At 47.2% G+C, this 21,485-nt stretch overlaps 1 protein-coding gene across 1 annotated transcript in view; it reads right to left on the reverse strand.

Annotated features, from left to right (window-relative positions):
* SPAG5 (sperm associated antigen 5) overlaps positions 1-21,485 on the reverse strand; it is a 415,500-nt gene that overhangs the window by 198,998 nt on the left and 195,017 nt on the right. The window contains exons 14-15 of the mRNA XM_069226180.1: positions 6,159-6,209; positions 5,834-6,008 (exon numbers count right to left, since the gene is read on the reverse strand). Coding sequence (XP_069082281.1) covers positions 5,834-6,008; positions 6,159-6,209 — 226 coding nt within the window. The remainder of the gene's footprint in view (positions 1-5,833; positions 6,009-6,158; positions 6,210-21,485) is intronic.

The following is a 21,485-nucleotide window of genomic DNA, read 5'->3' on the forward strand; positions in this document are numbered from 1 at the left end:
ACAGCTGGAGATCAAGGACCTCTGCTACCATGCACATCATGGTTGCAAAGGATGCGCCTTACATCTAAGCCTGGCCCAGTGGAAAAGCCATGCCTGCATCTATAGAGGTATCCAGGCCACTGGCATTGCCCATCTCCTCATACCAGTTATCATGTGGGTCCTCAAGGAGACCGTAAACAACCTCCTCATCACCTCCTTCAGGACGGTAGAGTCAGTGGGAAAGTCTAGGGCATGGGAAGGCCTGGACGGCGCCAGCAGAGACATCGAACAGAACCCCAGATCAGCATAGGGTAGGACGATCCACTTGCCATCATGATGCACTGGAATGGAGGAAGCCAGTGTGGGGGGACGGCATCTGTGTTCGTGTCGGTCCAGATCAGGAGGCATGTCCAGAGTCCCTGCTTATATAACCAAGCTAGGGCACCTCTCGACTCCGTGAGGCATAAGGGTGCTCCAGAGGGAGCCAGTGACCTAAAGTTAGAGTGCAGGGCAACATTAAAATTCTTTCAGTTGTGTGGGCGACACTCCAGCTCTGGGAAACTTGGATTACTGCAAAGCGGGAACCGACGCTGGCTCAGCAGGTGGTTTGCAGGAGCAGGAACTGGAAGCACAATTTAGAGAAGTTTAAGTTCAGAACGATTTGACGACTTCTAGTGCTTTTTCAGCTTACCCAACTTCGAAGAAGAGATCTTTGAGCTGGAAGAGGAGCATCCACATGAACGACCCCACGAAAGGACCCAAGATGCTCCACAGGAACAAGACCCCGAGCGGTGCAGAGCCAACTTCTGCTGCGCCTCCAAGACATCATCCACTCACAAATCCTCTTCGGCTGCATACACTTCTACTCAATGCAGGCAGTGGGGTTGTGATTCGATCCCAGGCACCAGAGGCAAACCAAGTGGGGGTCATACACAGACAGCTGCCTGATACAATCCCCACAAGGCTTGAATCCTGAGGATTTTGCAAGAGACATAGGCCCTCATTTAGACACTGGCCGTAAAAAATGCATCCCGCCGCAGCAACGGGCGCCAAAAGACCGTTGCTGCGGCTACCAGCCGACCGCCATATTATGACCACAGCTGGATTTCCGGCACAAGAAGGGTGGAAATCCGGCTGTGGCCATGGCAGCGGATGGCGGTAAGGTGGCGCTGCTGCCACCAGCAGCACCACGCCAGTAAACCTCCTCCATCCATATCACGACTCATAATACAGCCTGTCGGTGTTATGCTGGTGGGTGATGCTGGCGGTAGCAGAGCCCCGTCCCATCTCCTACCAGAGGACACCCTGACTACATGTAAGTCGTGTCTCCGACAGGGGAGAGGGGTGTGGGGTGTTTTGCGTGTGTGTAGGGGTGTGTGAATGTGTGTGGATGCAGGTGTGTGTTGCTTGATGAATGCATGTGTGCATGTATGGAGGTCTGAGTGTGTGTCTGTTGTGTAATGTAACTGCGTGTCTGCATTTATGTGTGCGCGGATGTGTGTGTGAATGGATGTTGGGATGGGTGTGTGTATGCGTGTGTGTGTGGGGTGTGAATGTGGGGGGGTCGGGAGAGGTGGGGGGAGTAGGTAACTGTAGTGGAAGGGGGGGTCTTATCAGTGACAGGGAAGGAATTACCTGTCACTGATATGGCCTGCTGCCATGGTTTTCATGGCATTATGAACACAACAAAAAACATGGCGGTAGGCTGGGTCATAATCCTGCAGGCGGAACAATGACGGCCACCTGGCTGGAAATGGATATTGGCTGTTACCGCCGTGGCGATCGGAGTGGTACTTTGGCGGGTTGGCTTCAGCCAACCTGCCAATGTCATAATGTGGCGATAGGTACCGCCAGCCTGTTGGCAGTACTTATCGTCATATTACCACCGACTGCCGGGGTCATAATGACCCCTATAGTGTCCTATGCACATTAGGAGCAAAGCTCCAAAATGTGTGATAAAAAGTAAAAATAAAAAAAAAGCTGGTCAAAAAGTGACTGAAGCAGCTCTCCGGATCGCACTGGAATAAAAAGGAACTGATGCCGGGGGTAATAGGTGCCTATATAGCCACTGCAACTTTACTTTTGATTCCGAAAATGATGACGCAGATTCAAACTATGTCACCTGCTTGCGTGCAGAGGTATTGTCTAAAATTTTCCAGAAATCTGCAGTTGGAACTGTGCACCAGAATTATGTCATTTAAGATGTCATCAGTGAAGTCATTTAACATTTCATGAGTGATGTAATGTGAGGTTATAAACAATGCATGGTGGGGCATAAGTTATAGTTAATTCAGTAAAATAAAACAAGTGGATAACAGCGTTTTTTGTTTTTTAAACCTTTCGCTGGAAAAACGTCTCTCTGGCTAGAAGGGTCTGTTTTTTGTTTTTTTTTCATAAAAATGGTATGAACAAATGGTTTGATACCATCATCCCAGCTTTCATGAACATGCAGAGCTGAATCTAAAAACAATTGAGGTATGCTGACATGAAGTTGGTACCTCTGTCAGACACCACCTCCTTAGGAAATCCCACTCTGGTAAAAATACCAATGAGTGCTTTGGCTACTGCAGGGGCAGTGGTCGACCTAAGGGGAATTGCTTCAGGGTATCTAGTAGCATGATCCACTACTACTAGTATGTATTGGTTCCCTGAGGCTGTGGGAGGTTCAAGTGGACCCACTATGTCCACACACACTCTTTCAAAGGAGAGCCCCACCACTGGAAGTGGAATGAGGGGGGCCTTTGGGTGTCCACCTGCCTTACCACTGGGTTGACAGGTGGCACCGAAGACACAAAACTCCTTGACCTTCTGGGACACGTTGGGCCAATAGAAATGGTCGACTAATCTCTCCAAGTCTTGGTCTGTCCCAAATGCCCAGCAAGAGGAATATTATGAGCTAAGGTTAGAATGAACTCCCTAAACTCCTGAGGCACTACCACTCTCCTAGTGGCACCAGGTTTGGGATCTCTTGCCTCAGTGTAAAGGAGTACATGGAAAAGGCAAGTAAAAACTAGGAATAATAAGATGTTCGGATTACCAAGTGGAACTTGAAATGATTTGAAATTCTTGGATCAGAGATTGTTTGAATTGGGACTTTACTTTCACAAGAATACACATATCGATCTTTGGACTGCTAAATTTCATTTGGAATAAACTGTGTTTCTGAACTTGGGAAAGGACATTATTTTGGATAAAATATTTTTGAATCATTATTTGGTGACTGATGTATTGTTTCATTGCAATTTGTACACGTGTGCAATTACTTATTGTAAATTTTTGGATAACCAATTGTGTTATCGTGTGGGGTGTTTGGAGGGTGAAACCCTAGTGTTTTGCACCGTGTAGTGTGTTATAATATGGGTTGTTTGATTTGAGGGCAGGAGCGCCTATTACTCTTTTTCACCCCCTTTCTTATATGTAGGTCTCAGGACAGTTATCCAGGCCATTAGCATTTTGCATGTCAACATAAATGCTTCCATCACTATAACGGGGGAGGGGGTGCATTATCCACGTCCTTGCCATCCTCTTCATGACGAGTAACTTTATGGAGGCCTTTTATAGTGTTGATATCAGAGCCAAATAAAGTATCTAGCCTCTGGTAGTACCACTGTTGAGGTAATCGTGCTGCCTGAGAGTCCTCCCAGACTGAGATTGTGCCTTAGTAATTTCATACCAAGAAACTGGCCAAGCTCGAAGTTGGCTTCAGATCTGAAACAGGTATCCAGGTCAGATACAGTATCAGTGCCTTTGGAGCAGGGCTGACGTAAGCAGTTGGAATCAACATGGCCTTCAACTGATGTGTGGATGTATGGGCCAGCACCAACTGGTGGCTAGGTGATGGCCCATTGGTTTCAGGCTGGTTTCTCCAGCAAAAGTCTAACTGGGGTACCTGTCGTCCCCTGAAGGCACTGCAGAGGACCAAGGATTGTCTAAAAGAGTTGCGGCATGGCCTTCTTGAAGGACGCCATCTGCTGTAGGATCTACGACAGCAAAGAAAATTAGAGCGAGTCATAGCCAGCCTCAGAACAGGCTCCAAGTTAAACAGCAGGAGCAGGTCTGCTCTTACGAGCGAGATCTCCACCTCAACTTAAAGCTGGCCCAGATTGAAGCATGACATGCCTTGCTTCTTGTATCGAGCAATTACACATTGGCCTCGCACACACTGATGGCCTTCAGGTACATGAAGGAGCATCTGCTGCAGAATTTTGAGTCTTACTTGGACCCTGGACACCACTGGCAAACAAGAGGGTCCCTAATTGTTAACTTTTTCCAGCAGCTGCGTTGTTTCAGGCCTGTGGTCTTCGGGGGAGACACTGTCCTAGGACACAGACAGACAAAAAGTTAGGGAGTGGAGTTCCGTGTAATCACTGAAGGGCACAGAAAGAAGGAAATCGACATCTGCACACTGGAGTGGCGCCTATGTACGCCACCATGCATTCAGTTCCAGAGGCGGTGCAAAGCTACTTGCAGAGTCCAGCGGCCGGTCCTCAAGAGCAATAGCTAAGAAATGTTCCGGATCCAGACTGGGTGTCGGAGGAAATTGATAAAGTGAGGCACCTGCGATTAGAAATATCGAACAGAAATAAAAGCATTGTGAATCTAGCTACAGGTTTTACATTGTACAGTTGCTGATTGAATAATACAACTCTGAACGTATTGCAAATGGGTTTATCTTCCAATACTTATTCTTTATAAAACATTCAAGGAAAGAAAAAACTGCTACTGCTTATTATACTGTGGGTTGCAAATAATTAACAATCCGAGTTCAGCATTTATTTATATTTTGGCTCATTAAGAGGACTGTTTACTTTCAGGAATACTGCCCGGCACTAACTTCTTCCACCAGTCCACTTCTGCTTGCTTTGCACACCATCCCTAAGAGGTCCTTCGAAGCCAACCTCTTGTGCTCAATACACACTGAGTGGACTATATATAGGTCAGCCCCAGTCAGATAACTGGCTTGGTTAGGTAAGCTCTTGTCCGCCATCGGTTTGAGACATTGTCAATGACATATTGTATCAGTCTAGTTCAGTGGTTCCCAACCTGTGGTCCGAGGACCCCTGGGGGGTCCGCGAAGCCTCCTCAGGGAGTCGGTGACTGCTTAGAAAATGAATAACATTAACAGTTTAGGGCCCTAGCTTTCAGTAATGACTCATGGGGGGAGGGGAAATCCCCGGATTCAAATAATGATTCAGTGGGGGCCCCCGGGTTCCAGGGCTGATAAATTGGGGGGTCACAGAATTCAATTTACTGCATCCTGTGAAGAGACTATTTTATATCTAAAAAGCACACCTTTCCTTTTTTTTTACCTTATACATGCAGTGCGTACCTGCGGTCCTTTGGTGACCTACATGCAGCCTGTGACTTGCCAGCGGGTCACGTCTTCTTTGGCCCGCAACCTGTGCTTGTGCGTGGGGGCCGGGGGACATAAGGTGCCGCCCACCCTATAGTGCTGCCACATCGTATGTACGTCCTCGGATAAACACCAGGCAATCAAGGGATTATATGTGGCGATTAAGGAAGACATTCTCCTGGGTGCCACCCACTATTTTCACAGGTTGGACGCCGCCGCCCCCCCCCCCTCAGAAGTGGGCATCTTTCGAATATAGCACAGGGAGCTATGAGGAATATACAACGCTAATAGCTCTTACTTGAGTAAACGCAAGAGCCACTGCATTGCAAATGCTTGTTAAAAACTCACAACCACCACCGCACCCAGCATCACTAAGGTACTCAGAGTGCCCCATGTGTGTAGACCGCCCAAGCCATGCATGCTACACGTGGGCACACTGCTCTCCACATCCTTCTGCGAAACGCAAACATCCAACCCCTAAAAGCAATGTTCTGATAATACCTCTATGCTCTCCGAGAAGGCAGAGAGTTGGGCCTTCAGCTCAGCCATCTGCTGCAGGCGCTTGTTGTACTTGCTCATTTCTCCTTGCAGAAAGGCCTGCTGCTCCTCGAGGTGCTGCACTCTGGTCTGCAGTGCATCTTTCTCCTTGCGAGTCTGAGAGAGTGCCTGCTCGTGTCTAGCAGTGAGTAGAACAAGCAAAAAGCGAGAATTTACCATTGTGTGAGTACACAAGGCAGAAGAGAGCCGTACAGAGAGCCCGTAACTTTCAAGAAAGCTAAAAAAAAAAGTTAGAGGCTAAATAAATCAAAATGTACAAAACACTTACCCAAGCAAAGCGTCATTCATCTGCCATGTTTGGCTCTCAAGGTCTTTCACCCTGCAGTGAAAATAAGAGATCACATTATCAGCCACACGTCGCAAAAAGAGCGTTAGGTTGAAGAACAAGTTCAATGAAACATTGCTGTTTATGAAGAAGCGTCAATGGGCAGAACAGGATAAACACCTGAATGAAACAGCTTGGCTTATAAAGAAACGTCAATGGGCAGAACAGGATAAACACCTTAATGAAAAAGTGTGCTTTATAAAGAACCGTCAATAGGCAGCACCTGAATTTTATTGGTATATCTGAGGCTCCTATTCTGCGACCAGGCACCGATTCTATTCTCCGAGTCATCCCACGACAGGGGACTACTAATGACGTAAACCAAAACTTCAGTCGAACACTCAGAGGTCAATGGTGCTAAATCCCCGTCCCACATCAACAGTACCTCTTTTCTTGCTGCGGGAGTTGAAACAAATACGTTTCCATCTAAAACATATCTGCTTAATGGCAGTGAATAAGCTATTGACTGTCAGCATTGCTGCCAGCTTTGCAGATGCATGTGTGACACTGTTGTGTTTACAGTGTGCCTGTGTGGGACAAATGGTTGCCCCTGTCATGACCGTATATCAGGGCTTCAAGTGGAATGAAAAGGGTAGAATGGAGTCTATAAAAGGGGCATGGGTCGTATCCAAGAGGCGTGGCCTATGTAATTTAAGGAGCGGCTTAAAACAAACTAAAATCATATACTTCATACAGCGTATCACCTGACTAGTATTTGTGTGCTTCTATGTGAGATTTTTGTTTTTCATCTAGACACATCATACAATGACACGGGCCTTGAAGAAGTCAGACCTGTTGGTTTGCCCTTCCTTGTTATCTGTACCAGATAAATGAGTAGCAATGATTTTTTGTGGAAAATTAGAATTTGACAATATTTAAATTCTGACAATATGAGACTGTAAAATAAACATTATTGAAATCTGTAGAAGTGGTCTTCAGATTGTCACAATCACTCTTGTTCGCCATTCACACTCCTTTCCTCTACAGCCTGTTTAAGACACTGTTAGAAATTAGGTATCTAGTTGGCAGAGGCATGCACCCTGTCCAAGTAGGGACCACAACACAATCCAAATTATCCTGTGCTCACCCTCTGGGAGCACATAGGCTTAATTTAGAAGGCAACGTGTAAAGTATTTGTGCAATAACTCGTACAGTAAGACAGTGAAAACACCACATAAAGTATCCTGCACTACATTAGAAAAACGTTAGAAAAATAGATAATATTTATCTGCATAAAATAAGACCAAAACAACAAAAATCCAATAACCAAAAGTCAAGATATCACTTTTTAAAGGTTTGAGTCTCAATCCTTAATAAATCAGTGATTGTATCCTTTTAATACGCAGTACCTGGGATGCGTCAAAAATAATGCATGGGGGTCGCAGGGGAGGAGATGTACCGTAAACAAGGAGCTGCTGCTGATTTTCTGGTGCAGCACAGCTGATGCATAATTTTTTTCCAGTATTGCAAGTTGATGCGTCGATTTCCAGGAGCTCAGCCTTGGTTCCTCACTGCGATGCAGGGATATTTTGATGCCCAGGAACGATGCACTGAAATTCCTTGATGTGCTGGTATGAAGGAGCAGGCACTGCATTGATCCGGTAGGCGATGCAGCAATTTTTCAGCCGCGAGGCAGGTGCAGCGTCGATTTCTACAGGCGTTGTCGATTTTTCGAAGCATAGGGATTTTCTTCTCTTTGGTGAAGTCTTTGTGGCCATGAGACGTACGAACAGGAGGCAAGCTCAATCCAAGCACTTGTGGGGGAAGGCAGAGTCTTTCCAGGAGAGTCAGGGGCCAGCAGGCAACAGGGCAACAAGCAGAGCAGCAGTCCTTCCAGCAAAGCAGTCCAGATGAGTCCTTTGGGCAGCCAGGGAGTCCTTCTGACCGAGTTCAGTTGTAGATCCAGAAGTGTCTGATTTTGGAGGGTCACAGACCCAAAATATATCCCCGAAAATGCATTTGAAGTGCACAAGGTCTCCTTTCAACCCAGCATTGTCCACCAGGATCACTGTGGGGTTATCAGTCCTCTGCTAGGCCACTGGCCATTGAAGTGTAAGTGAGAGTCCCTCCACCCTTCTTGCCCAGGGAGACCCATTAAGTATGCAGATGTGGCTGAGTATCCTGTGTTTATGGCTGTCTGAGTGGAATGCACAAGGGGAGCTGTTAAGCAGCACAGTCCAGAGGTGGACCGGAGACAGGCTGTAAGGCCCAGAAGGCAGTAAGTACAGAGAAATGCCCACTTTCTAAAAGTGGAATTGCTAAAAGAGTAATATGAAATCCAACTTCACCAGTAAGCAGAACTTTCTATTACCATTCTGACCATACAAAACATGACAGGGCTACTCCTTTCAGATCAGAATCTACCACTTAAAAGTATATAAGGGCAGTTCTACTGCTGGCCTGTGAGAGGAGCAAGCCTCACAGTAGTCACCCCACGCAAGGAGCCCCGTAGCGATAAGACCTGACCCTGGCGTAGTGGGCTGTTTGCGCAGGACACCTCCTCAACGGCTGCCACCAGCATCATAATATGCTTTGGGATGCTGTGTAGTGAGTAACTCCCCCAGCTGCGGCACCCGATCCTCCACCTTGTGTGCCGCACCAGCTCACTGGGATTGAGCGGGCCTGTGAGGGATGGTAACCAGGTTCGACAGGTGGCGCGGCCCCTCTCAACAACAGGCAAGGGCACAGTGACAATTTGAAAGGGTAATGAGACTCTGCCCTGCTGCATGCTGCTTAATTGTTCAATGAGCACTGGAGCCGGTTGATCCCGATATAGGAGCACGTTTATCAGTCGTGAAGTAGTGCCTGCCACACACCAGCACCAGCGCGTGAGGGACTACCGATCTGCTGGGCCGAAGTGGTGGCGAGCCTCCTCTGGGGCTCTGCTCAACTTGTGTGCAGGAATTGATAGGCACCTGGCGAAGACACCATGATCAGAGGCCGTGGGGGTGGAAGGATGCTCCCGTGTGACACTGCCCTGCTGCGGGCCCAATGATTGCCTGCCAGAGCAACGGGCCTGTCCACCCCTGTAGGGGCGTATGCCTGCAGACTGCACCTGCCATAAGTCAACTGTCTCGGTGACAGAGAGACTACTGCCCTGCTGGCCTCGAACAAAGTATCTCCTCTGGAGCCACAGACGTGTGGGTGAATCTCTGGCTGTGGCTTGTGACTGCGACACAGTGGCTGCGCTGCTACGCTGACCGCACGACTCTAAATACAAGCGCTGGCTCCTGGGGATGACAGACAGCATTTGCACTGCTTACCTCAGCGATTATTCACTAAGAGGAGAGCCGTCCCACCATTTAATCCAGTGGTTCCCAAACTTTTTCAACTTGCAGCTCCCTTGACCTATTCGCCGTTCCCCATTATGTTACTTTTATTTTGGTGGGTGGAGCAATGTAAGCCCAGCTTCTGTAGTACTTCCATTTTTCTCCCTGTGTGTTCTTGCCCCTTGTGTGTGTGGTCCTGTCTAATGTCTGTGTGCCCTGGCCTCCTGACTGTGGCCTCTTGCCTGTGTTCTCGTATCTTATCTATGCCTCATGCCTCCTATGTGTTCTTGCCTCCTAACTGTGTCCTCATGCCTCCTGAATGTGTTCTTATACCCTGTCTGTGCCCTCATGCCCCCTGACTGTTCCAGCCCCACAAGTACGACTCCTCACAAGCCCCCTTTAGTGTCCTGTCTTTGTGCCTTCCATCCTCCACCCTGGGTGCTGCAAGCCCCCTTTGTGTGCATCTATTCCAAAGTGTTCATTCTGTGCCTCCATTTGGCATGTCTTGGTGTCCCGGTGCCTCACTGTATCGGGACACTTTGCACCGCTCCAGCAAGGAGCAGCGCACTTTAAGTCTTGGATGGACTGCGCCCCCTGAGCTAAGGGTGTGTGGGGAGAGCCTGGTAACTACCAGGAGAGCTCAGGCCTCCCATTAATGCACTGTAAGCGCTCCTAGTTCCCAATAATGCACTCTCACCTTCTTTCAGTGGTCTGAGGTGATGGCATTTTGCTGCCTGCACCTCTCTCAGCTCCGAGATGACAATGACATCAGTACTATGCCAGGCCCTCCTTGGGCTCCCAGACATGTCCCTTCCAGGTCTCTCCCACCACACACTTTGCCTTTACCAATGTATTCCCAGTCAACTTGGTTTGGGCAAATTTTTGGACCTTGATTCTTTTGGTTTGGGCCTCTCATGTTCTGTGCACTTTGTGCAGTGATGTCATGTCACATCACTGCAAGAAGTGTGCAAACCCGCTCACTTTCAGTTCCTGCAGCAGTTTCAAGACACCTAAGGCCAGTGAAGAGAAAGCTAGATGTAGCAGTGGCCAAACCGTGGTGATCTGTAAATGATGTCCACAAGGACAGCCAGGGCAGTTCCTGGGGTAGCAAAGCACATCTGATATCCCAAATTAGCATCCATGGCAGTGGTACTGTTGACAAGCCCACAGTTCCCTTATAATAATGGTACATATTGCAATATATCTGGATGTACCCGACAGTCCATGACAATAACGCCTTGGAAAGTGCACAAACTTGAAGATGTGATGACATTCCCTGAAGTTATGAGAAGACAAATAAGCAGGTTTATGCATGTAGCTATTCAACAGGAGACCAATTTAACAGAAGTGGAACTGCAGAAAGTCCGCATCAAATGGAGGGGGCACGTATATAGTACATCTTCCTCACCGTATTCGCAAGTGGTACTCATCTGGAATGCATCAGGTGGAGCGTCACAGTGCAGATACAGGATGGAGATATGATTTTAGAGGGCAGACTAGATGGGGTGCAGCTTACACTTGTAGGAATATATGCACCCAACACTGAACAATCATGCATTCTTGATACACTTACACCTGCCCTTTTCCATGACCCAGCAGCAACGAGTCTCGGGCAGGGAATTTAATTGTGTACCAGATGTCTTGCAGGATCGTTCTATAGCCCTTTTAAGGGGTGCCACAGGGACCCGAACTGTGCAATTATATGGTAACTGGCTGACACAATGGTGCCTGTTCGATGTGTGGCATCAGGACCACCTGACAGACCATGAATATTCCTTTTACTCAAAGTTCCACAACGTCCACACCAGACTTGACTTAATACTCCGGGTCGCAGTTGGTCAGGAGGACCAGCAACACGTCTTGGCAAATGCAAGTTAGAGCAAAAGAAGAGTTGCAGAGCCGAAGAGAACCAACAAGGTTCAGGGGACTCGACCCTTGGAGGGGAGTCCTAGCTGACCCTCAGCAGTCGTGAGAACCAACAGAAGCAGTCACAGCCTCCACAAGCAACCCCCTGGCAGCAGGCATAGCAAGTTGCAATGAGGCCCTGTCAGCACACCTGGAGAGGAGTCCCACGTCGCTGGAGCAGCAGAGGGAGACTGTCCTTGCAAGGATGAAGTGCTCGAGGCCGGGGCTACTTGGGGCCTGAAGATCTCTTGGAACAAGATTCAGCAAGCCTTGATTGCTGAAAGAGTCGTGGTGCACAGGGGTACTGTCCTGCAAGGAGAGGCAAGGGCTTGTCGTCTCCCAAGTTGGAAAGCAGGTAGAGAGGACCAAGAGGACCACTCAGACCCACCACCTGTGTTGGAGATGATATTTCCTGAAGCCGGATGGCAGACGTTCCCAGCAGTCAGTCGTCATTGCCTTAGGTGCCTGCGGATGCAGGGGAGTGACTCTTTTACTCCAAGGGAGATACCATCTTGCTTCTACGGTGTAGCTGAAGTCTCGCCGACCCCAAAGGATGCACAGCTGTGGAAATGTTGCAGTTACTGAGAGGAGCTGGAGAAACAATGTTGCAAGGTGAGTGTCATCTTGGGAGTTGCAGGCTTGTTTGGTTCCTGACGAGTCCAGTTGCAGTTATGGTGTCCAGGAGCAGAAGAGGTTGTTGCAGAGGAGTCCTGGTGGAGTCTTGGACACCAAATCTGGAGACCCACCCACAAGGGAGCCCCTAAATAGTCCTACCAGGGGGATTGGTCACTCTGCAGGGTGGGGTCACTGACGTCAGGCACCTGTCCTGACCAACCAGATGCTCCCAGGGTCCTCTGCACATCTTGTTTTTAAGATGGCAGAATCAAGTGGCCACCTGGAGGAACTCTGGGTACCACCCCGGGCTTGGTGATGGACAAAGGAGTGGTCACTCCCCTTTCCTTTGTGTGCTATTGCACTAGAGCAGGGAGCGGTGGTCCTTGGACTGGAGCAAACTGGAATATGCAAGGAGGGCACCAAATTTGCCCTTCAAAGCAAGCCGGTGTCATGGGGAGGCTAGCCCTCCTCAGCCATGTAACATCTATTTCCAAGGGATAGGTTGTTGCCTCCCTCTCCGACAGGAAATCCTTTGTTCTGCCTTCCCCTGCTTAAGCTGGTCAAGCAGCAGGAGAGCAGAAACCTGTCTGAGGGGCTGCAGCAGCCCGGGCTGCCCGCAAACCCTGAAAGACTAGTAGGATCAATACTGGGAGGTCCTCTAAGGAGCCTCCAGAGTACAGGGAATCATGCTAGCTACCAATTCTGTCATTAGTATTAGGAAACGATTATGACATGTTAGATACCAAACATGCCTAAGGTTGGAATTACCATTCCGTAGCTAGACCACAGGTAATGTGACCTGTGGCCACTACACGGGTAAAATGGCTTCCCCACAAGACCAGTGCATTGGAACTGGAGTTCGTAGGGGCATCTCTGCTCATGCAGGGGTGCCCTCACACGCAGGCCCCTGCACCCTACGCTCTGGGCTAGGAGGGCCTACCACAGAGAACGCTTACAGTGATCTGGTGCAGTGACCAGCAGTGAAAGGGTCCATGCACCTTTTCACACAGGCTGCAATTTCAGGCCTGCAGACATAGTTTGCATGAACTCCCATAGGTGGCATAATACATGCGGCAGCCCATGGGGGACCCCTGGTGTACCAATGCCGGTGGTACCTCAGTAACATATACTAGGGACTGACAGGGGTACACCACTATCCCAATTGTGGGGTGCAAAGGGTATCAAAGCAACCAAATTTGGGGGAGAGAGAGCACAATCACTGGGGTCCTGGTTAGCAGGATCCCAGTGAAGACAGTCTAAACACACTGCTAAACCAGAAAAAATTGGGGGTAACCATGCCAAAAAGAGTGACTTTCCTATGCTCAGCAATAGGTTCCTTCAAGTGATTAATGTCATGGTCCATGTGGCGGTCATGCCTTGGTACCATGTAGCAGCACCTTTCTTAATATCCATCATTTCTTGCGGCTTATTCATGATACATCCCCATGGGCATACAGCAGGGTCGCAGTATCTCTTGATATCGAGAAGGCCTGTGACACTTTGTGCTGGAACTTCTTGCTATCCATGTTGCATTACATGGGCTTCGGGTAGGGGGTCATAAGATGGGTATGTACCTTGTACTCTGATCCAGTGGCTAGGGTACAGACATTGGGCAAATTATATCAGACAGCTTTCCCATCATAAGAGGCACAAGGCAAGGCTGCCCGTTATCCCCTTTGCTGTTTGCGGTTAGGATGGAGCCACTGGCTTTGCCACTTGCGGCTGCGGGCCTAGGAATGGAGAATACCGAAGCTTGGCATTCATCACATTATATCTCTTTACGCAGATGATGCGCCTGTCTATCTACGTAACGTCTGGGCCTCACTACCAGAACTCATGCGTCCGCTGGAAGGGGTGTGCCACACCATCTCGAACCTATATGGGGCCCTATTACCCAATAATCTGACAGACATTAGCAAAGCCAGGACCTGATGGACTAAGGCGCATCCTAACCCCTTATCCGATAAAGCCTAGGCACGGAAACTTCTGGGCACAAAAGTAGTCTCCCGGAATACCAGGTTCCGTTTTACACAATTTAATTATATACACCAAGCATATCTCTCTCCCAAACATATCAAACGTATGCTGCAGCCACACTGGAATGTCTGAGATGTAAATTCGTAGATGCTTAATTCTACCACATGGCTTGGGACTGTCCTCCTCTACAACGGACATGTACTGCGATTACAAATACAAAGTTAAATTTATCGGGATGTGAACTGGATCGCACCCCGGAGTCTTGCCTCCTTGGCACATTGCAATGCAGTGGAAGGTGGCCTCACCCCAGACACTGGCAGTTAGCATAATACATTATTACTATAGGGGCTTGTGCAGAATCCAATGTGTTGTGTTCTCTGTGTGGCAGGGGAGTAGGGAGGGTGGGAGCTGGGACATGTATATCATGAACATGGAAGTTAAGAGCAATGCATGCCCACCTTAACAGAAATGTCTGTGACCCACAGAGCATAATGATCTCCTGATTGCAACTGCATGTGAGGGGGACCTCAGTGGCTTATGCCAGTTTCCTCCTATTAATATTCCTTCTACTCTCGCTTAGCACACTGTATGGCCTGACGATGCATGTATAGTAACTAGGCTTGCCGCACTGTGTGATTGGGGCTATGTTCTCTCTCCCTCCCTTCCACCTCCTCTGACAAAAATTTATGTAAGTGATATTACAGCATTTGACAGGTTGCTCTGCTAAGTTCTATGAACTGTACTTGTTTTTCGTGAATCTATTAAGTATGGTGACATTATGGCTTAGTGATGTATAATTGTATGATGTACGACAGGCTTTACCTTTTGCTGTTTAAATAACATAATAAAACAGATTTTAAAAAAAGCTGCTTGTTTAGTTAGCCTCTGCACAACATATAATCAATACTCTCTGTCCAGTGCTAAGGACACTACACATGATATTCTAGTTTGTCTTTCCCGTGAAGGAGACAGCTTCTAGCATCTAGGCACAGCACTGTATCAGAGCTGTGCTTTCAACACGGCATGAGTTTATTATATAAACGATGCACTGACCCAGAAGGGACAGAGGGCATTCCAGCCACAACCATCCTGGGACGTAAGCAGCGTTTGACATGCAGCTTTGCTGGCCCTCATCTACTAGCTCCATGAGAGGACTGCCATTTACACCTCAGATGGACTCTTGATACTATCTTCAGGTATGGGGCTGGTGCTAAACCTTTAGATCGAGCCAGGAAGAAGGATACACCCTCTATGCTGTGGAGTACGATCTTAGGGTTAGGTAGGAACCTCTAGAACCATCAGCATCATGGTTGGACTGTTTATTTTCTTCACCATGTTTGTCATTCCAATTACTTTGCTTTGTTCCATCTACCTAATTATCGCAGCTTGTTTGCTATATACTAGATTGTGATTGTTTCAATAAATGTATTGAAAACTTATCTTGCACCTCTTTGTGTCTCGCCTGGGCATGCATGAGTAATACAACAAAAGGATAAGATCTGTTTCCGTGGCTTCCTTGGGGAGTCACAGTGTCATGTTCAAGTTGCATAATCACCTTTCACCCCAGTTGGTTTGGGGATCAGGTGAAGCACTGGGAGGTAGCCAGAAATTGGGCCAACAGTTTCTGACAGTGTGGACAGACTTAGCCTCCCACATTATGAAGTCCTTTTGTCCTACTAAGCAGCCGTATTACCATAGTAGGAACTCCAAAACACCTTCAACTAATTCCCCATCCTCCTCGCTCTCTGTGGATTCAACGCAGACCCTCCTCCAGCATGCTGCACAAAGTTACATTTTGTTGGTCATAGTACTTGCATCATACAGTTGGTAGTGCATAGCTCGAAAATGCTCTCTATGGTTTTTTTTGCCAATAAGCACTCTATAATCCTCTCTCGACAGCAAACTAATATTCCGTCATTGTGGTCAGGTGAATTACATACAGTGAAGCATCACCAATGATCCTTCAATATAATTTCCTTCTGCCACTTAGCCCTTGTGGCTGCAGACTCTTATCAGTGAGTCTCAGACCACCCCATTAAAGAGTTCACATCATCCCCTTGGTCATTTTCCCTGTGTTGTTATGTGGTATGATGTGATCTGCTTATTGATGGTTTCAATGTGAACTGTGTATTTTAGAAGGGAATCTTTCAAGCGCCAGGTCCCCTCTGGGTCTTGATCTACTAAGTGTGCCAGAAGAAAATCACTGACAATGGTCAGGGTGCTCACAATGTCTTTATGCCAAGGTCAACTGCCTCTGCTATATTATAAGCATTGGTCTATTAATAAGTAGTCAGTCCTAGTGTAAGTAAAATGGGCTGCTGATAAGAGCGACTGATCAACTGCAATGGGAGTCAGATTTAGCTAAGCATCTATCAAGTCTAAGTCCTCTAGCCATTGACTCCCTTAAATTGAGAACTCAGGCATTCACCGACAGATGCTCTTGGGACTTATCCTGTTCCACATTAATAAGCAAATTAAAATCACCCCCTAAGATTAATGGACCCACCAAAAACTCCATGCTCTCCTTAAAAATCTGCTTAAAAAACTTTTCTTCTGACTGGTGGCATATATACCACCAAGACACAATCTGGGATTCTCTTGTGTGTAGTGAACTACAATCCATTGTCCTTCCCTAAATTTCTTGATGAACAGTTGGGCAAATTAGATACTTATTGCTAGAGCTGATATCCTTGATGTAGTATTCCCTGAGACTGTTGCCTTCACCACCCTATTTTTGCTGAATTCGTTTCTGTTGGCTTTAGGACTTTACACCAGAGGTAATATGCCAGTGTTCACTCCCTTGTACATGGAAAAATTGGTATACACCTATTTGGCAAATTTAATTTCCTCATACCTTCCTAATAAATGGTACTACATGTACCCATGGTCTGGAAATTAAATGGTATGAGTGGGCATCAGCAGCAAACCTGTCACTGCAATCTGTAGTGCAGTTTTAAATCATTGTTTCGCAGTGACAAAATAAGCCTTTTGTAAGGCCCAAACCTTCCTTTATAATATGTGTATGTTAACTCTAAGGTAGGCCCTTAAAGCTCAAAGGGCAGGCATGTTGTATAGTATTCAAAAACTAGGACATTGCCACTTAAGCTTTATATGCCCTAAACTCGATTTTGCTGTTTTAAGGCTCTCTCTCTGCAATAGACTAACACTGGGTTACCGTATTACACTTAACAAGTGATAAATTTAGTTTGGGAACAGATAGAGAAATGCTTCTTCCACTCATTTGAATTGTTTATTTAAAATCCTCTTTAAAGATAAAGTGAACTTTTAAGTTACCATTCTAAAAATGTCACTTTTAGAAAGTTTGCATTTGTCTGCCTAAACCAAATGTGCCTTTCTGCCAACGTCACATGACAGAATACCTGTCACGAGGTGTGATGTGTATTCCTTTCAGACCTGGGGACAAAAAGGGCCTGGGTGTAGAGGGAGTAGGTCTTCCTGATGGGATTGCTGGAGAGGAGTTGTGCCAGGTCCTGATTAAAATTCAATGGACCTGCCTGCAGCACACACAAATGGGCCAGACACTAAAGCTGCCCTGGTCACCCCAGACAGTTCGGAGTCAAAGCCAAGGGAAGAGGAAGGACAGCCTGGAACTAGTTTGAGTGTAGGCCATGGATTTTCACCCACACAAAGGCTGGCACTAGGTATAAATGTGGCACCTTCAGAACCTCTCATCAGAAAACCCAGGACCTATGTAAGATTCAGAAGAACAGCCCTGCTGTCTGAAAAAGGAAGGCTGGACCTTCTTGCCTTGAACCCAGGGCTTGAAGGCGTGACTTCAGAGGTCAGATGGCTGACCTCCTGTTGGAGCTACAAGGACACAAGCCCCAAGAGGCCTCTGTGCCACTGCACAGCTGAGAAGCACAACATGGACCTGCTGAGCCCAGCCGCATGCCTCTACAGGAGTGAATACTGATCCTCCAAGAGGTGCCCCTCAGGTCCTGGACCTCTAGTTTTCATAAGATATTACTCTTCGTGCTTCAAAACTACAGGAAACTGCACTCCAGGTGAAAATCAAGATGTTTGGGGCTCTTCGCAGGTAGGCTCCTTGTGCCAGCAACTGTCACTGAATATCCCGCCATCCCGAAGTTAGGATGGTGACCTGTTCTTCGCACCAAACAGTGACTACCCACATGTATCACCAACGCAAAGCTCCAGTGTGGGCTGAATCTTGAGTTGACATCGACCCCCTCGCAGGTGACTCTCCAGCCGAGGCTCCTCATTGGGCATGGGAAAACTCCTCAGCCAGACAGACCTGGTCCTTGTATTCAACCCACACTCCATTGCGGTCGGCCAGAACTTGTCACTTAGACCCAGTGCACCACAACCAGATAACCACATATGGCTGTTGGTGCTATTTTTACCTGTAACTTTAAAACATCGCACCTCTGGTTCAAATGATTGGATTTTTTACATTCTGGTGCCATTTTATTTATTACATTTCAATCTGTTTTTCTATATTTCACTTCCTTATTGTTTAAGTGCTGCATAAATACTTTATAAATTGCCTCTGAGTTATGCCTGACTGGTTTTGTGCCAGGCTACCAGACAGTTTAGTTAGTGACTTTTGTGGTTCACCTTGAGAAGAATTGCTTTCATTTTTTTGTATGGGGCTCTCATCTTCCTCACCTAATACACAATTTCTTACAAGTATGTTCAGTAGGATTTTCACACTTTCCCTGTTTGGCCAAGGCATACTTTAAAAAGTTGGCAGCAGTGAAGTTGTGCTTTCCTGGGGCACATTCAAATGTTCTATGGAGCGGCTGCTTCAAAGCCACTCCGTGCAATTATCTGCACTTTCAAGAGAGGAGAGAGAGATTCCTTTGAAGGTGGGTGTAGTGAGTGACAACATCCTCCTACAAGGGGTTGTCTGGGGGGTCCATGGGACCCCTGCTTACCTCTCCAGAGGCTTCTTGTGTCAAAATGTGCCACTTTGTTGTGGAGCACTTTTAGTGTGCATCCTAAAGCCATGTTTGCCTCTGCGCCTGAGTCCATAACACAGCGAGGGCACAGAGGCAAAGTGATTCCCTCATTTGCATGGGGATCACTCCTTCAAGCAAGGGGCCGCACAATCATCTGCAGCCCCTTCTGTAAAGCCAACCTTCAGCCACCGGATATCACCATCTTGAGGGACCTGATGTGCTCCTTTACTGACACAATGAATTTTCTCAAGTAGGCCGCCCTTCTCGATTATCATGGAATCAATGACTTTCTCACACCATCTGGCTTCTTTGGTCTTGGGGCACGTGTCTAATGATCTAAGAGCAGCAGGGCAGGAGCCCTGTGACTACATGTCTGTAATCTTGCATTCCTGGCTATGATCCACTATGCCAGATTTAAAAACACTTATTGAGCAACCAACTTTTCTTAAGATAATAACTTTCATGTGGTTTTTTTATACCTACTTTATTGAGTTTTCAAACAACAGTAAACATTGGTCTTTTATTCCTATCATATACCAGGCACTAATTGCCTTCCATGTATGCAGTATCCATTAGTAGAAATTACAATGTGGGTGCATTTCCCCTCTACCTAATCCCCCTTCCCTCCCCTCCTCTGGTCTAAACCTGTTGTGTTCATTCTAAGGATATAATCAGAATACCCATGTATCCTGCCTCTGCTTTGTCAGAGGTGCTATCAAGACTCCAGTTTCAAGTTCGTGGTGACTGTTTGTGCGTTGCTATTAGCGGTGTTTCATCAAGCACATTGTCTTTGTTGATTATAGTTGTTCTGAGGGTGTTTCAGCAGGTGAGTTCTCTAGTGACCCCAGTGGAGTGTGGAGCAGGTTCCTTCAGACAATCCGTCAGGGTCTCCCCTGTGTGGACCACGTCTATGGTTCCCCCGCCCCCTCCTAGCTTCTCTCAGTAGGAACTCTCTCTCGTATCCTGCCCAGCGTTCAAGTTCCCTCCACCAGCCAATAATCTAAGGTCCCCTAGTTATTTCCCGCTTTGCCAATATGTATGTCTTGGAATTGACTGGTGGCATTACTCTCAGGGGTATGTGTGAACCAGTATCCTACACAGTGGGAAGGGGTATTAGGTACTTCTCTTATGGTTACTTCCACAACGGTGGTAGTCACAGCTTCCTAATAGTAAGTGAGTAACGGGCAGGTCCAGATTGTGTGTATTAGTTCAGCACCTACCTCGCCGCATCTCAGAAATGCTGCATCTGCCATGCGAAAGTACTTGTTAATACACCCTGGGGTCATGCATGCCCTGTGTATTATGTAGTAATTGAATAATTGAATCTTGTGTTTTTAGATATCTTTGGTACCCTCTAAAAGTATCGAGACTCAATCTTTTTCACTTATGGGGATGCCCAGGTCCTCCTCCCAGCGAGACCTCAATGAGTCAAAGGGTTGCATTATATTGCTGCGTATTGCTCTAGAGCAGTGGTTCCCAAAACTTTTCGACCCACGGCTCCCTTGACCAATTGGCCGTTGGCCGCGGCTCCCCATTACATTTATTTGGCAGGCGGGAGGGGGGGGCTACAGTGTGCACTGTAATTCTCATTCATCAGCCTTCTAGCAGAGACGTGTATAATGATGGCTAGCTAATACAGCATCAGTTCACAGTGAAGGAAAAGAGAATACATTAAAATGCCAAATGCAATCCTGGCAGCTTGTTGTTTCTGTCCACCATCAGACACTGAGAGGATATGTGTAAATACCTACTGCATATATTCTGCAATCAAAATTATATAAATTTGTTGCAGGGGTAAGCCTAAGAATCTATGATAATTTAAAGGCCCGACTGACTGCTACTAAGACAGAAATGTAGAAAAACATGTTAACCTCAGCATGTTTCACTACTTCAAAAGAGAGTAAAATATCAGCAACATTTCAGCAAAGCTGAGAGAATGCAACAATGAAAACAAAACTGAGTCACCTTGAGTGTGTAGAGCAGGGGTACCATTCTTCTGAAAAACTGCACTTTTTGTCTGGACGAGGTGGCTTACAAAAGTGGAAACAGATAAGTAGAACTAAAGCTGTCCTTCAGAAATAAAAATGATGCAATTAGAGCTGCTGTTCCGAAGTCTGGAAATCTGTGCTCATACTGGCATCTGGTGGCTATTACAGGAACTGCAGTTCATTGCAAAGGTTCACGGCTGAACAGTGTGTGCAGCATTGATAGTTGTGAAGTGACCGTGGCGCCCCTGTCTGAGGTTGGTGGCGCACTGGGGTGCCACGGCGTGCAGTTTGGGAACCCCTGCTCTAGAGGCATGTTAATGTTCTAAATGTTCCTGAGGATAGGACAACATAGTGGTATACGGTGTGTTGCAGGGGTTCTAGTAGTCCTGTGCTCCAATGTTGTAATAGCCCTGTGTAGTAGGAAGTGTCCTTGCGGGAGGTCAAACTCTATGTGGAAGTCCTCAAATGGGAGGAAGCCTCCCTCACTAAGTATGTCGCCCACAGTGATCGCCCCCACGACAGCCCAATCCCCGATTCCCCTCCAATCTCCGCTATGAGGTAACATCTCCAGCATGG

The sequence above is a fragment of the Pleurodeles waltl genome, chromosome 3_1 (assembly GCF_031143425.1).
Source record: "Pleurodeles waltl isolate 20211129_DDA chromosome 3_1, aPleWal1.hap1.20221129, whole genome shotgun sequence".
NCBI classification, from domain to species: Eukaryota; Metazoa; Chordata; class Amphibia; order Caudata; family Salamandridae; genus Pleurodeles; species Pleurodeles waltl.